The 17,369-nt window shown below is 35.3% G+C and overlaps 1 protein-coding gene across 1 annotated transcript in view; it reads left to right on the top strand.

The window, feature by feature from the left end:
- DNAH3 (dynein axonemal heavy chain 3) overlaps positions 1 to 17,369 on the top strand; it is a 56,731-nt gene that overhangs the window by 4,438 nt on the left and 34,924 nt on the right. Inside the window, exons 3-24 of the mRNA XM_053957730.1 lie at positions 612 to 731; positions 1,531 to 1,735; positions 2,105 to 2,138; positions 2,638 to 2,818; positions 3,333 to 3,522; positions 4,005 to 4,200; positions 5,116 to 5,241; positions 5,959 to 6,154; positions 7,428 to 7,607; positions 7,985 to 8,121; positions 8,279 to 8,384; positions 8,947 to 9,125; positions 9,414 to 9,598; positions 10,773 to 10,896; positions 11,451 to 11,607; positions 13,359 to 13,503; positions 13,784 to 13,995; positions 14,256 to 14,347; positions 14,775 to 14,889; positions 15,386 to 15,502; positions 15,679 to 15,858; positions 16,961 to 17,097. Of these exons, the coding sequence (XP_053813705.1) occupies positions 636 to 731; positions 1,531 to 1,735; positions 2,105 to 2,138; positions 2,638 to 2,818; positions 3,333 to 3,522; positions 4,005 to 4,200; positions 5,116 to 5,241; positions 5,959 to 6,154; positions 7,428 to 7,607; positions 7,985 to 8,121; positions 8,279 to 8,384; positions 8,947 to 9,125; positions 9,414 to 9,598; positions 10,773 to 10,896; positions 11,451 to 11,607; positions 13,359 to 13,503; positions 13,784 to 13,995; positions 14,256 to 14,347; positions 14,775 to 14,889; positions 15,386 to 15,502; positions 15,679 to 15,858; positions 16,961 to 17,097 (3,290 nt within the window). The 5' untranslated portion in view covers positions 612 to 635. The remainder of the gene's footprint in view (positions 1 to 611; positions 732 to 1,530; positions 1,736 to 2,104; positions 2,139 to 2,637; positions 2,819 to 3,332; positions 3,523 to 4,004; positions 4,201 to 5,115; positions 5,242 to 5,958; positions 6,155 to 7,427; positions 7,608 to 7,984; positions 8,122 to 8,278; positions 8,385 to 8,946; positions 9,126 to 9,413; positions 9,599 to 10,772; positions 10,897 to 11,450; positions 11,608 to 13,358; positions 13,504 to 13,783; positions 13,996 to 14,255; positions 14,348 to 14,774; positions 14,890 to 15,385; positions 15,503 to 15,678; positions 15,859 to 16,960; positions 17,098 to 17,369) is intronic.

The following is a 17,369-nucleotide window of genomic DNA, read 5'->3' as shown; positions in this document are numbered from 1 at the left end:
AGTTTGTATGGCATCCTGGAGGCCATCTCAAAGTATTGTCACCTTGAAGAGGTGAAACACAATCCTAAAACATGTCAGATAGCCTGACATTTGTAGTACAACACTTTGCAGAGTACTTGTGAGCAATTTGTTCTTCCAGCAGCATCCTGGTAATAGCTTCTTCTATAATTGGCTCCTTGTAGACATTAAAAAATTCGAGAGGGTTTTTTCCCCTCCCCAGTAATACAGTTCACACAACTTGACTGTTTCACTGTCAATTTGGCAGGTTGGTAGGATATTCTAATATCCAGAGTTTATACCATTACAAACTCCATGTGGAGTTTTAGTATAGCTTAAAGTATTTAACTAATTTTAAGTAGTTTTCAGGGATATAAAAATAAGAATTTTTTTAAACTGGTATTTACTGGTGTTTAGAAATCTCATAAAATGACTGCAAAAACCATGTTTTGCTGGGGAACCCACCACAAAGAACGGCTGTTCCCTTTAAATTTGAAAAGTTGCCATATGTAATTTTTGATGAACACTGAAGGACACTGTTCCTTCTTAATGAATCTTTTTTGAAACAGAGTATTTCATAAGTATCTTTGAAGTTGCTTTTCATTTCTATCTAGACACAAAACGATTCTGTGTGCGATATGAGTCGTCCAAAAGAGTCACCGAAATTATCATTCCTACGCAAGCCTGCAGCTGCTTCTGCTTCTGCTTCAGATGCACCTTCAGACTTGTATGAGGTATGTGGTCTCTCCCCTGCTGTCAGGGTATGCACACATTCCACGTGCTGGCAAATTCCCATTCTTTGCAGTGGGGTTTAGTGGGTGTGGTGGTACTGGGTCAAAGGTTGAACTTGATGCCCTCGGAGGTCTTTTCCAGCCTTAATGATCCAATGATTCAAAGTATATTCATGATTGTATCTCTTGTACATTTATCTCTGAGGGTATTTTGAGACATGCATCTCATGTGCCTGTGAGCTATCTTGGTAAAGTTCAGACATCAGGACTGATCAAAAGTTCATCAGTAAGTCACCTCAGAAAGCATGGAATGAACAGACAAAAGAAGTCTATTACAAATTCTTACTGATATGAGAGAAAGATGAGAGCTGAATTTGTTAACTTGTACTATTTTTCAACTATTACAAGGACTGAGTGTTCAAAGTAGATAGGTCATTAATGAAGGCCTAAGGAATAGGAATTTTATAAATCTAAGCAAATACAAAGAGAAGAAAAAAGCAAGATAGAGATGTGGGGGAGTAGAAAGAGCTAGATAATAAACGGTGTTCTCTTATTTATAAAAGGTACCTTGATTATGCAAAAAAAAAAAAAAGAAGCCTGAGTACGACCCAAGTGTTCTGTAAAATTATCCTTACACATGTGGAGAGCATAGTGATCTAAAAATAGATCGGTGGTCAAATGCATGGCTGACCTGTGTATTTGCTTTTTATACTAATTGATGTTTAATCCTGTTCTAGCCCTAAGAAGGCTTTTTAAATTACTGTGCTTTGTAAAACTTTTGCTTTTGTTTTTCCAATTTCAGGTTCTCCTTCAGAAAACCCGTTATCCTCCTTTGATGCAGGAGTCATCATGGACTTTGGCAGCTCCATTCAAGGAACAGCATCACTACCGAAACCCAAGTGATTCCATAGCTAATAACTACACTCCTACTGCACAGGATTTAAAAATGAAAAATATTAAAAAAATGAAGTCCTTTTCAATGGTAGAGCTATCACAGCCTTCACTGTGTATCCATATTTGAATGTGTTTATAAGTTTAGACTTGCTTGTTCTAAGCATTGTTATCTCTAATTCTTTATCTGCTAAAGCATCATCCCTGGAAAACATCACTTATCCCTAATGAACACTTACAAGCTTATCACCTCAGAGTCAGTATAGACAAATTTGCCAATGCATGTATAACTTGCAATAAGTGTTTCACATTTACTACTTAGGTTCATCCCTCCAAATAATCACATGCAGTGCTTCTCTGTGACATTGTATTTTTTTTCTTATTTCATTATGTGATTAATTATCTTAGCTCTGTTTTTCACCAATATGAAATACCTTATTTGAAAAACATGTCTGTATGTTATTTTTTTTAACTGAGATTTAAAGCTGCAAGGAAAAAGCGGCGCTGGAGTTCCGACAGGTAACATACTGTAATGTTATAAAGATACAGATTATCACAGTAAATCTGGTTTCAGCTGTGATTTAATATTTCTTTTTACTGAATGCTGTGTTAAGCATTCAAGCATAAGAATTTAAGGCCCTACAAAAAATGTATGTGCATCAAGATTGGCTTTTGAATCACAAGATTTTAGTAAGATAATCACATGAAAGTACCTTATGATCTTGGGCATACTAAATAACAATCCTAGTAGGTTTGACTCTGATAGAACTGCTCATAAAATACTGCCTCTCTGAGTGATACTGGGCAGTTGTAAGGTTTGCATGCTTGCATCCTTTATGTTAAAGTAGTATATTGTATTATGCAATTTTAATGAGAGTTTTTTAATTGAATAATTGAAATACTTCCATAGGTCATACTTGTCCTCAGTGTAGCACAAGTGCTTTATGTAATCCTTGTCATCTGTTCTTAAACATTACTGCTTCTTTATTCACTAAACTTGTATTCTTTTTTTCAAAAGTACTTTGTTAAAGAGTGTGAGTCGCATTTCACTGAGTGTACCTGCTCACACACCAGAACTGCATGTCATAAATTATACAAACAACCAGCCACTGACTCCAGAAGAACAATTTGCTCTCATGGATTTACATGAGAAGGAGATAAGTAAGCGAGAAAAGCTACCTTCAAGTGATGATTTAGAGGTATTTATATAATTTCTTTTTAAGGTGAAAGTAGTAGCAGTAATCATCTCCAAGATATTTAGAAACAGTTTACTAAAAGGTAGCTGAGAAAAGCAGGCAGTACATGAGGATTAGGAGATGTACATACTCAGTATAGCAAACTGCTGTTAAATATTGTCAACTCCTTTTTCATTTTTTGTAGCTACTCTGTTTTTTGTTGTGAAGGGTTTGCAAGTTAAGTATATTCCCAAATTCTTAACCTCTCATGTTGTTCTCTAGTACTTTTTTGATCAGTAATTTAATATGCTGAACTGAGTTCTAGTGGTCTATGTGCTTGCATCAACACCGGTGGGCGTATTGTAAAGATGTCAGTGCTTTAAAAGGAGCATAGATAGATGCCCAAAATCCATTATATTCAAACACCTTTCAATTACAAAAAAGGCTCAAGTGATAGAAAAGCTAAAAATACTTTGTAGTAATTAATTATCTGTCACAAAATTCATACAATAAGCATAATCTTTTAAACATTTTTTAGCGGTACTGTCACTACATATATAATGGAGTGCGAGAAGACATGCTGGCACCTCAGGATAAGGAAGTGGTGAATAAAATTTTAAAACATATTCCAACTCACATTCTTCCTAGCCCAGAGCTAGAGAAATTTGTGGCACGTTTAAAAGAAGAGATTAGGAAAGACTATTGTATCAGCCTGATGAAAGCCATTGGTAAGACTCACAATCTCTAAACAGTCCAACTGTGTAGACATTTACTGCACTTTGAAAGCAAATCTCTTTCTATTCTTAGCATCCATGGAGAATTCCCTTGAGGTCAGTAGAACTACAGTAGATCTCTGAGAGAAAATAACCTGTAAGCATGCTATATAGCATTCAGCAATTTCAACAAATATCTATTTATGAAACTTTACATCCCATCAGGTAGAGAGACATAAAGAAAAATTGTTTCTACTGTCTCCTATTTTTAGAATCAGGACCAATTATCTCTTTTTTTTTTTCCCCTTAATAATTTTAGGGTCAAATTTGTAATTTGGTTATTGTGCTGTCATTTATGCTAAAAACATACAAATAACTATATGATTATGTTAGTTTTAAATGTGTAGAATTCTACTTCTTCGTGAAGATATAGTGGTTCTGAATGTAGATTTTGGCTATATATGCTGTCTAACCATGGTATATATGATTTGTTCTAGTTGATTATATCTTGTTGGATCCAGCTGAGAGGAAGAGACTCTCTATTCGAAGCACCCCACGCCCTTTTCCCCGGAGAGTTATCTGTGCACCAGTCCCATGGCACAGCTCTTACAAAGAAACGAAAAGTTGGAATGAAAGCAATCTGTTCATAGTGAATTCAATGATGCCCACTTTGCAAGAGCTCTGGCTTTCTCAGTAAGATGGCTTGTTCATAGGACCTCAATGAAATGTAGCATGTTTTTATTTAATGATTTGGTTAGAGTGCATCTGCTGAGTTCTCTACATATGCTACAGAGATCCTGGGGGAGCCACTAGATAGAAAGTGGCAAAATATGTCCTTTTTTTTGAGCCTCTAAGAATTTCAGCATAAAATGATTGTTTCCTGCAATCACTGAAGGCACATGTGCTACATGATGTGAAATGATCATCCCCTTTGTTAAAAAGATGCTATGCCTAAATTAAAATCCAGTGCTCAAGTAAATGGTGATTTGGAATTTTCCTCCTGGTTGCTGTTATGAACAAAATTAACTCTTAAAACTTAATATCTTTCAAATGTTTGTAGTTGAAATTTGCCCTGGGGACACTTGAAAATTGAGATGTGTTATTTTAGGAGGATAATATGGTAATTAATAATTCTGAGAGCTGTTTTTGAATTTAAAAAACATCTGCAGGAATTTAAGTTTGTATGTTACAGACTGTGATATATGCCATGCTGCTGAAATTTCATTTTTTTCCCCATAGAGGAGTCAGGATAGCTACTTAATAATATGGAATAGAAGCAGTAGATTTCATTCTGTATATTCTTTAATGACTGGATACACTAATGAATCTAGGAAAAGGAGAAGGCAACTTTAGCAAAGAATTAAGAGTTTCAAATACAACAAGTACAACTAAAATTTGTGAAACCCTTTATGTTTGTTGATAGAAAAACCCAATCAGAAATGCACTTGTCGGACAGCTTGGCGATGGAATGATATTTATAAATGAAATTACATTTTTAGAGTTTGTTATACCCTTGAGGCCTTCCTGGCTATATTTCATGGATTTTTTTTTTTTTTTTAACAAATGTGATTTTTTTATAAGGATCTCCCATGTGTTTCCCTTCCCTAGGTACAGCCACCTCCGGTTTGTTCGTACTGCAGAGATGCTCTGTGGACACCTGCCCCTGCTGCCCGCGGAGTTCGAGGCCATCATTCGAAGGCACTGTGTGGAAGCTCGTGACATCCTTCAGCACAAGTCAGTGCCAGCTCTGGTAGCTGTAGATAAATAGAGTAGCTCAGGGTCTGACTTACAGCAAGGCCCATTTTTAAAACAGATCTTCGAGATGACAGCAGTCCCAGCCACAAGGCTGCCAAAACAAAGGGGGGAATAGCCCCCAGAGGAATAAACACTGGGACACTGTCAGAGCCTTTGGAACTGCAGGAGTGCTTGTGCAGGAATAAATGGTAATAAACTATGAATAAATGGAGACTGGAATTCAGAAAATTTCTAACCGTGAGAGGAGTGGAGTCTATATCTGTAAAAATGGTGATGGATTTTTTTTTTTTAATTAGGGAAATCAGTCAGTTTAAGAAAGAGGATATATGAGACACATGATGGAAAGTGTTTGCATTCTGCTGCCTGAGATATCTTCCAAACTTGTTTCTCATTTAATGCTAATAATTGAATATTGTTTCACAATAAATAAAACCATATAATTTACTATTGTTTTGTCTAGTACTATTAATTTAAACTAATCATGGTGGTCCATTATAACAAGCATCCTTAGCTTTAAAATTCAGGTTTCCTCTAAGTCCCAGAAGGTATAGTTGTGTTTGATATCTAATTATCAATTCTCTTCTAGCCTTTTTGGATTTTACTCATTCTTTGAGTAATATTGGAGTTTAGATTTTGTTGCAAGGAGCATAATTAAGACTAATGAGCCTTTAAAAACTTTGTATTATTTCATTGTAGGTGGATTCCAACTTGTGCATCTATTTTTATTGATCAGAGACATATGTGGCTTCATTTTGCTCCTAAAAGGGACTCTGATTCCTCTGAGAAAGTTGAAAGCTATTTTAGCTCTGTGGCAGCTCTAATGTCATTACAATTGCGTGAGATGGTTATTAACTCCTTAGAAGATCTTCTTGCATTTTTTATGATCCACAAGGTATGTACTGTCAGGTATATGTATAGCTTTCTGTCTTACATGGAGATAATTCATATAGCCATAAAATCTCGTGCTCTTTGAAGTCTAAAATGTTCCAGATGGCTCTTGCCTTCATAAAAAAATGGCTGTATCCTTCCAAGGCTTGTGTATACTCATTGGGTTTTTTGCACAGTCAAGAACCGCTGACCTGAACAATCACTTGGCAGGTCTAGGGTTACAAGTAAGGGTTTATAGCAGATTTCAACTCAGTCTTGAGTGAGTGTGCATTTAGTTTATTTTATTTTAGTTTTTTTTTTTAAATTTAATTTTCTTGGTCTTAACCAGTTAGAGTATTTCTCTGAAAGCACAGAAATAATCCCCTTAGAAGACAAAAGTGTGCATGTGTGTAATCCTTTGCAGAGGTGATTTATGGGTGTGGGGTCCCTGTCTATATCCAATGAGTGTCCTGTATAATTTCAAGTAATGCACAGAATTATAACAATAGCCATTACACCATGGGAGTTCTTACCACTGTTTTGGCTACCATAAAGTTGCTTCTTTGATGAAATGAGTTTTTTAAATATAGGATTACCCAGGACGTACCTTGCTAAGACAAAATGAGTAAATATGGTGGGTTAAATACTGCATTGCAGAGGATCAATTCAATCACTCTCTTGATGCAATTTACTATCAGACCTTGCACTAAGCCTTGCCACTAAGCTTTGCATCTGGATGATGATTGTGTGGCTGATGGTTAGGGTTTTAAATTTTTTTTTAATTTCATCTGGTGGGTTGGTTTGGGTGAGCTCTTCTATTTGTTTTGTTTTGTTGCTTGTTTTGTTATTTTTTTACTTATTATAACACCTACATTAAGAATCTAGTCTAGGATTAGGACTCCATTATTGTAAAGGCAATTTGGGGGTAGTGCACTTCTTACTGACCATACAATTAAAGGCAATTAAAACTAGATTCTACAATTTATTTCTGATAGATATTATAGATTACTTTTTAAAAATAAATTTTGTTCTGTATGATAATAGTTATGTACTTCTGTTACTTAAGAGAAAAGGCAATTAGACTTAAATCCAGTTTCTTAATTCTAGCTTTTATAGATTCATTTAGGAGTCAGCACCACAGGATCTTGTTTGAAACTTCAGGTTTTGTATAAATATCAGGGAAGATGATCCCATTGTTGTTGTGTAGTAAGGATATTTGGGGAGTCTGAGCAATTTAAAAATTTTTATTCCTATATATCACTTCCTTGTTCTGTAAATTTTTCCTTCTTTCCCCTAAGGATGGAAATGACTTTAAAGAACCATATCAAGGAGTGCAGTTCTTCCTGTCTCAGATACTCACAGTCAAACTCTGTGTGAAAGAGCCTGATATTGTCTTTGAGCCACCTTTGGGAGCATGTTGGGATTTAATCAGTCATTGCTTCAGGAAGATCCTGCAGAGTGCTGAGGAACTCCCAAAGGTGCTGGATAAGTTATAGCTGCATACAAAATACAATATTAATAAAAACTATCTATACTATAAAAAGTTATGAATGAGGCTGAAGACTGACAAATAGAAGATAAAGATGAGGATTGTGAATCATGAACTGTGCAAACTTTTTGGTTATAGAAGATATTTTTCAGATTCAAGTTATATTGAAGCACTGGTTAGATTTTCATATTATTTTCTCAAGCAAACTATGTGAGTAATCAAATGTTAATTAAGGATCAGAGCCTTTTCACATTGCACTGTTTTTACCAAATAATGATTTTTTAATGTGGTGGGTGAATGGGTAATAGAATACATTTTTCTTTGCTATTCTGTGTCTTGTTAAGTATTTGTAATGATTTCTTTTAGGTAGAGAAAATTCTATTTCCAGAATTACGAAGAGGTGATCTCACTCTTAATACAGTCAAACCACATGAGTCATTGTTTTTGGAGTATATAAACAAACTTGAAAAGATCTTTGAAAGCAACATTCTTGGTCCAAATAAGTAAGTTTTGGCTGGTAACTCCATTGCCCTTCCAAACCCTCAGTTTCATAGCACCGTCCATTTGACTAAATAGACAGTTAGAGTGTATTTGTTTCTTTCTACAGAGAAACTTTGCATCAGAAACTTATGTTTGTTTTTGTGGTCTTCTGTGTTTAAGGTATTTAAATGTGTACAGGAAGTACAGCAATCTTTTGAACAACGAATCACGGCAAGATGTCTCAAAATTTTTGGAAAAAGTTCCTTCTTTAGATGCTTTAACTGAGGTAATGTGTTCCTGACAAGTGCAGCATGTCCATACAGCTGCTAAAGCACCACACGTGACTTCCTAACTTATTGCCTCAAGAACAAATCACTTATTTTACCCTTGGGAATACTAGGGAGTGCTCAATTTACATAGCTCCTTACTTTAGAGCTACTGTGCAAATGTAGGAGGAGATTTCTTTATCACCTCCTTCTGTCAGTTTTGTTGTTCTTAGCAGAAAAGCTGCCCAGAGTATTTGGTCAATCTGCAGCTTGCTTGTCTTTTAAATGTCTTATCCTCAGTCAGCCCTGTCTACTGTTTCCTTTGCATCCCTGAGTTAGCATATGGCTAAATGCTTCCCTAGGCAGCTTGGGGTCTTCCCTACTATGGCAGATTACTGTGCAAAGCTTTCAGCCCTGGAATCTGTGGATAAGAGCAGGTCTCTGGAAAGATAAAAATGAGTTTTCCTTCTTCTATTTAGAATAAATGATCCAGTTTGTTGGATGGAAACTATTAGTTGTGTCAGATTTTTTGGCTATAGACTTTCAGGAAAAATAACAAGATTTATTATACTCTGTTCTTAGAAGATTGACAGCTTCACAAAACTGAAAGGAGATATTGCTTCTATGGATATCACTATTCCTCTGGCCATGTTCTGTCTGGATGCTTTACAACTGAATGAGGAACTCTGCAATCGGACCCAGAATCTCAAAGACACATTGATTGAATTTGAAGTGATGGAAAACAGACAGTTAAATCAAAGGTACCTGTTTGCATGGATGGTTCTTGGTGTCTGCCTGCATTGATGCTGTATATCTGTGGATGAGATACCTTTATTCATCTGCTGGGGTTTTTTGTGCTGACCAGACTAAAGTGCAAGATGGGCAGCCTGGCTGAACAGGGAACTTTGGATAGAACTTGCAGGGAAAAAAAAAGTTCAATGTATGAAGAAATGTAATTTATTTTTTTCAAAGACAAAATCATTTTACTAGATCTTGCCTCTCTCTTCATTTACAATCCCAGTGATATGTCTATTCTATTTTTGTTGAAGAATTTGCGAGGAGTTTAACTTTATTGCAAAGAGAATGAGTGAGGTGCCCCAGAACACTGAACAGCTAGTGGAATATGAAGCATTCTTAAAGAAATCCAGTGAAGTTACTGTTGTTAAACTGAAAAAGGATCTTGACAAAGCAGCACACAGGCTGCAAGTCCTCATGGATTATGCTGATCTCTCTGGTATGTCTAACTATAGAATATAAAATTTCCATATGAGAATATTTATATATTGATAATGGGCTTTGCATGCTTAAATGTTGTATCTTCTAGGGTGCTAATGGAAAGTTCCAAAAGAGACAGAAGGGAAATAAAAAGAATTCAATAGAGGCCAAAATGTACCAGTGCAGCAAGGAATGGTAGGGGAATGGGACACAGCATAGACAGAGCTTTTTAATGTGTTTTAGGTATTATCAGATAATGTTATATAATCTGGCCAAATGATGTTACACCTCTATGTTATTAAATAAAAATTCTCCACATAAAAGCCATCCAAAAAGCCATGTGCCAAAGGCTCTAAGACAGCATGTAGAAAGTGTGAGAACTTGCATCTCTGCAGCTGAGGATTAGATCAGAACAGGCCTTTAGTTGTTTTGCTGTCATGGTTTGCTGTTCTTAGTTAATATAAAGGCTGTTCTCTGAGACTGAAGATACATCTGTAGAAGTTACTTTTAGTTTGCATTTTAATTCAAAGCAAAAATGTAATTCACAGATGCAATCTTTTATTTGCTGCACCTAAAAAGGAAGGGCAGTTAAATGAATGCAAACCTATCTTAGTGTCAGGATTATACTGTTTCCTTAAGCAGAATACATTCTTGCATCAGACAGTGATAGAAATAACAAGGATATGTCATGTTCATTAGACTTCATTTATGATAAAAATTAGGATGCCTATGGAAGCCAGGACAATTTTCTGTTACATTTTGTACTGGTAACATCTTATTTAGATAATTTCACATTCTTAACTTTATTTTACAGTTTTGCTGTCAATCAGACTTTAAACATTTATTCATCTTATGTAGGTATAATATACATTTAGTTAGGAGTGGTCTCTCTGTGTGTAGTTAAATGGAATTGATATTCTGGAATACCTGTTCTTACTAACTGTCTCTGCCTAGCTAACATCTTATTTAGATAATTTCACATTCTTAACTTGATTTTAGAGTTTTGCTGTCAATCAGACTTCTTGTAGGGAAGAGTTTCTTTGCAGTATGGATAATCCAGCCACCAGTTTCTTCGCTTATTCCTAAACATAGTTTAACTATTTTGCTTGTTAGTAGCCATTCCATTATATAATAACCATTCTATTAAATTATTAAAGGCATTTTCTTAAAGGTGACTATATTTTTTATTTTAGATGAAGACATAAACCTGAACAGTGCAGTTTTCCATTGGCCTGATGAGATTAGGAAAATATTTGAAAGCAGTAAAAATGTATTGACTGAGAGGAGGATTCAGGTGGAGAGGGCATTGTTTGAAAGGTATGGTGATAAGTAATTTTTTTTCACTGGGTATTTTTAGAGAAAGGAAAAATCTCAGCATGAGTAGAAGGGAGATAATTTCAAAGAAGGAAAACTCAGAATGAACCTGAGAAAGTAAGGAAGAAATCTAACTTGTAGTATTATAGAGATTTCTGAAAAATACTATTGATGAGTATCCTTACACTTAAATAGATCTGAAAGGAAGAATGGAGAATTGGTCCAGAATATTCATAATTTTATGTTGTTATATTGATTAGTACAGCAGTACACATAGTTTTGTTAAATTGTTTTCACTCTTCCTTTATTTTCTCCAGGTAGTAGAGGTAGAAAATATAAGTAAATAAATTGTGAGGTTTGAAAATGAATCTTGAATTCTAATCCTGTGAACTGCATAGTATTGATATAAGTGATTAGTGAGCTTTCACTGGCATCTGTGTTTACACTAGTATTGAGATTAGATTTCATGTACAGTGCCTGTTGTAATTAATAAAATAATTGAAACCTGAAAAGGAATGAAACACAACATCACATTACCTTAATTATCTTTATCTTAGGTGTTCTCAGTTTAAGAAAATTCTTGAAGGTTATCATAAAGAAGTAGAAAGCTACAAGAAGCGGGGAGATATCGTGACCGCAGAAGAATTGAGGAAGAATACTGAGAATTTTGAAAAGTTAAATAAGAATATAGATAGTGCACTAGCAGAATTTGAGGTTAGTATTTATTAATTGAGTATGGAGTGGGTTACAATGTGCTGGATGAGCAAAAGTTTGGTTCGTGCCCTGATTTCTTTTTCAGGGTTCTGGCCATATATTGTTAAGAAGGCTTTAAAATTTCCAAATTCACCAAGATGTGGCAAACATCTTTGTGTGCCTATATGCTGATTTGTTCCAACTACTGAGTTGAAGAGCAAATTTTGGGAAAAAATATTTCAGGGAGTTTTTAAATTGAAATAATGAATTTCAGTGTTTCCAAGCAGTCAGTTGTACCAAGATGCTAGAAAACAGAAAACAATTCCTCTGGCAGAGTTGGCAGAGGCAGAATGTATGTGAGCTGGCATTTTCCCTGAATCATGGTTTGTGCACTGGAGCTGTGTTTTCAGTTCCTCTGCTTGTTCTCTAATTAAACCCAAATGTTTTTCAACTGTTTGTATAATTTCCATTTAATGCTGATAGGCATTAAATATACATTTTAACACATAACAGGAATTTCAAATGCTAAGGAACAAACTAAAGACCAAGATTTCTAGATTCTATTCAGGGCTCTCCATCCAATTTACTGTATCATCCTAAGCTGAACAGTTTGTCTCTGTCTGAACAGCTGTGACTCTGCTGGGAAATGAGAAGGGCTGTCTTTGAGAGATCTCACAAGCTTTGTGAGGCTTAATTAATCTTCTAAATAACAGTCAGACAATGAGATTTCTCCATATACGGAGCCATAAGGGTAAAGATTTTAATTAAGTCCCACTCAAAAGGAAAAATGGAACCAATTAATTGAGTTCAGAATTTAAATAAACTGGTAGTCCTACACATCAACACTATTTTAATGCATCTAGTAGATTTAATTAATGTGAGTTTACAGCATGGATATGCTGTTATAGGTAGATCAGAACAACTAATTAAGCCTAAGTTTCTTAATACATGATTGCAATGAGAGCTGTAGATACACAATTTAAATGTCATGACAATTAGCTTAGTGTATTTAAATATTATCTTGGAATATGGATCTTTATATTTTTTCTGCCTGCAGCTCATATTGAATGATTGCAAGTTTTATGAAAGGCCTGTTAGCATTATAAAAGCACAGATTCAGGACTCAATCTGAATTCCATGTCTAAATTTCAGACAGAATTTCTCTGTGCTTCACATCCCTACCTGTAAAATGAAGAAGACAATACTTTTTTAAAATCCAAATCTTTGCACATTGATTTTTACTGTAAAATCTTTTGGATGAAGACAATGGCTTACCATAAATAAATATAGCAATTAACATCTGTTTTGGTGGGAGCTCCCAGATAATTCTGTAAAAGAAAAAATCCTAATCATGAGTTTAAAAAAAATCCTACAAGTCTCTCTGAAGGGCTTACATTTAGATTTCACTGTGGATTGGAAACTTGTGAGCCTTGTTTTCACTGAATTCCATAGTACATTATCTTATTCTAAAATGGATTTGGTTTTTAAAATTTATTTGAGTAGTAAAAGATACCCACAAATGCTGGGTTATCCACTGGACTTGGTCTTAGAATGGTTTAGGTTGGAAAAGACCTCTATGATTCCATGAAAGAACCGGGGGAATTTTCAAGAACACCATCACTTTATGCACCTAAAATCCACAGGCCTATATCAACAGATCCATCTGGCTTTAAGGCATGTCAAATAATTGTGTTCAGTATTGTCTGTTTAGAAGTTAAACAACAATATGAATTTTTGATGGGAATAATATACTTTTCTTTTTCCCCTTAAAGGGTATTAATCATGAAGAAGATTTGCTTGGGCAGGAGAAGAGTCAATTTCCTCTCTTGCAATCTATAATTGCAACCAAAGAACCTTTTGAGCAGCTTTGGGTAACAGCATATGCTTTCCATACCAAATCTGAGGAATGGATGAATGGTGAGGCTTTGATGTTCATTTGAAGAAACATGTTATTTGCAGTTACTTAAGTAGAAGCTGAGAGGGTTGATTAGTCATGAGAAAACAATTTGAAGGAATAAATGCTGTTAAGCAGTGTGAAATAGAGTTACTGACTTGGATTTTGCATGAAGATAATTTTTTGTAACACAATTGATTTCCAGTTAGAGGACAATGATGAAAAATAGCTGTAATTAGGCCACCCTGGGAATCTCCTTGTGATGAAGTGCCTGCTGTCCTTTTTTTATGCTGTTGTATTCAGGACCTCTTCAGCAATTGAATGCTGATGAAATTAATGAAGAGGTTGGGAATATGTGGAGGACCATGTACAAGCTCAGTAAGAGCTTCCCAGATGTGCCAGTGCCCAGGCGCATGGCAGAATCCATGAAATTCAAGCTTGATAAATTTAAACAGCATCTTCCTGTCCTGTCCATTGCCTGCAATCGTGGAATGAAGGAGAGACACTGGGAGCAGGTACTTTAAACTCTGCTTTGACTGTGGAATTATTCTGCCATAGAAATTGACAGTCCAATATCTTTTATCCTGTGACATGATAGATCCAGATTTGAAATTTGTAATGCCACAGGCAGAAGCTTCTTTAAATTAATAATTTATGGCAGAAAAGCAAATTAGGGCGTTGCACTAATACTTCGTTGGAATTTGTTGCTTGTCGTTTGAAAGTATTTTACAAGAAGGCATTTTGATAATAGATTTATTTCTTACTTTATTTTCAGATTAGTGAAATTGTAGGATGTGAGATCAAACCAGATGAAAACACTAACCTTAAATACATGTTGGACTGTGGACTTTCAAAATTTATTGAACAGTAAGAAGTTTAATCTAGTCTCATTTTTAGACATTGTATTTTATAGTTCAGATACCAAATATTAGTTCTTTTGGGGTTTTGTGTGCTGTTAGAACATGCTGTAAAATCAGCTATATTTATCAAGGTGTGAACTGTCAGTTGTTCTTGTAGCACAGAGGCATAAAAATCCAGTTGTATTCCTAAATCACTTAATTTGCTCATTCAGAATTTTCTCTGTATTTGTTTTCCAATTAATGTCAATATCTCTAACTTGGTGAAACTGAAAGTGGAAAACTATTCCTTGAAGAAAGAGTCTATGATATTAAGAAATTATTATGAAAGGTAGTCTGATATGCAACTGCTTTTTCTACCTACAACTGCTTTTTTTTTTTTTGCTCTTCAGCTATGTTACAAAAACATTTCAAAGATATGTTTCATTTCAATTTAGAATAGAACCTGTTGGAGCAGCTGCAAGTAAGGAGTATTCCTTAGAGAAATCAATAGAGAAAATGAAATCAGAGTGGGTCAACGTGCACTTTGGTTTGGCCAAGTACAGGGATACTGTAAGTAAACACCAAATCAATATATATATATATGAACATGATTGCTTTGATTCTGAATACCAATTGAGAAATATTAGAGGGATGTTGCTAATGACTCATTGTGGTGCAATGGAAAGTTGTATCTTAGCCCACAGCTAAACAAATGTCTCCATTATTGTATCTCCTTTTATGTGGACTTTAGTATCTGGAGAGCTTGTGATCTCACATACTCATCCTAACAAATCTGTGAGCCTGAGGACTTCCCCGGTATTGTATGGAAAGCTGGACAGTAGTGAAATTTTGACTTGCCCAGAAGAAAGAAGAGTCACAGTGCAAAAGATGAAGTCAGAAGGCACCAGCTTCCTATCACAAAACAATCTCTGTCTGGACCTTTGAAACAGAGGTGTACAGAAGAGATTCCATTTGATGTCTTCACATGATAGAGTAGGGGGGAACAGGATGAGTGGTGAAATAAAGTGACTGCCATTTGACTTACCAAAATGTGATTTGTTTACAGGACACCAACATCCTGTCAGCAGTGGATGACATCCAGCTTTTGTTGGATGATCACATTGTTAAGACTCAGACAGTGTGTGGCTCTCCCTTCATCAAACCAATAGAAGCTGAATGTGTGGTAAGGAAAAGCCAGTTTGACAGAGCTTGCATGTCTCATTATAAGCTTTCCTCAAGTGCTTCAGGGTATTTTGACATGATAAGACATTAAAGAGTTATTAACTAAGAACACATATTCATATTTTCTGATTTTTTCTTGTTGTAATTTTGCTTAACTACTAAATGTTTTCATTGCAGGCTTGGAGAGATAAGCTGTGTTTAATGCAAGATATTATAGATAGCTGGTTAAAATGTCAGGCAACATGGTTGTATTTGGAACCAATTTTTAGTTCAGAAGACATTATAGCTCAAATGCCTGAAGAGGGCAGAAAGTTTAAGATTGTGGATTCATACTGGAAAAACATTATGACAGAAGTGGTAAGTGCTAACATGTCATGAATTGTGCATTTTTTTGCCTACCTGGTAACATGATTATTAACATCATGTGCATATACTGTTCCTTCCTGCAGTTGGGTATTGGTATCAATGAACTGGAAAATCCTTTACTAAAGTCCAACAAATTCTAGTCTTGCAGTAAAATTGTAGATTACATCATTATTGCATTGAGATTTTTACTATACAGTAAAGGCTGGATGTTGAATGTTGAATCATAGCTCAAGGAAAATGAATTCTAAATTTTTTAGCTTTCTTATGGCTAAATGGTCAAAATTAGGTAGAAAGATGAATGATTTGTGCTTTCAGGATGTGGTTATGACTTCACTGACAAGGTACAAAGCTTTGTCTGGATACAGTGAGAGTCTGCATTAGACTTACAGGTGTACACACTTTTGAAGCAACTAAATGGATTTCTTTTTCATGTGATTTTTCTCTAATATGTGGCAGCATGGTTATTTAAAAATTTAGTGAATATGGACTGTCACAGTAATGTGCCAGGATAAAATAATGGGGATAGGAAGTGCAGTTTGGTAACCTGTAAATAAGAAGTTTGAGTAAGAGGCCAGACAGTGGTGGTGTGAGCTGAGATGTTTGTCAAAAAAACTGGGAGTGCATGGTTGTATGGTAAAGGTGTTGAAATAATCAGTGTAACTAAGTAGGAGTTGAGACCTGTCCAACAGCTCAGACTCTCTGAATGATGAGGCCTCTACTGAAATAGAACCCTCTGAGGAGGACTGTTATCAGAAGAGAGGACAGGGACTAATTGTCGTGTGCTGTGTCTCTGATAGAACTTATTTGTGAGTGGAAAACAATGTAGCAAGCTCAAGACACAGGAGCAAGTGCCAAAGATCTTATTTGTTGATATTTCCTTCATTATGTCTATGAATTTCAAGTTGGTAAAATTGACAGTCTGAAAAGCAAAACTATCAAATAATGCAAATGTATTTCATACCATGAAAGCACACTACAGAGAAGAATTACAGCATTTTAGCCTCCTGCAGAATATGTGATTGATGCTAACAATTTTAATGTAAAACCTATTGCAGTTTTTAGCAGTTTCTGCCATGTGTTTGTTTTTACAAAGGTGAAGGACACAAAGGTACTTGTAGCAACTGAACAACCCAAGATGTTAGACAGACTTCAGGAAGCAAATATTCTCTTAGAGGACATTCAAAAGGGGCTGAATACTTACTTGGAGTCAAAAAGATTATTTTTCCCAAGGTAAATTAGTTAAACAGGCCTAAGTTAGAAACAAGAAGCTGTAAGCTCTTTCAAACCATTTCTACTGAACTTAAAAGTCTAATTTCAAAACATATGTGGGACACAGTCACATGCAGCAAAAAAATGGAAAGCTGTTCTTATCAACAGACATAACTCATTTTCCTCAGTTGTGAAATGCCAGAACAGGTGGGGATGGGGAGGCACAATCTGTCTATCCCAATGTAAACTTGGATTGGAAAGGCATTATTAATTACAGGGTATTTTTGAAGGAG

This window comes from Vidua chalybeata, chromosome 16 (genome assembly GCF_026979565.1).
Source record: "Vidua chalybeata isolate OUT-0048 chromosome 16, bVidCha1 merged haplotype, whole genome shotgun sequence".
Taxonomy (NCBI): Eukaryota; Metazoa; Chordata; class Aves; order Passeriformes; family Viduidae; genus Vidua; species Vidua chalybeata.
The sequence above is the reverse complement of the archived record's forward strand: the minus strand, read 5'-3'. Positions and strand labels throughout refer to the sequence as shown.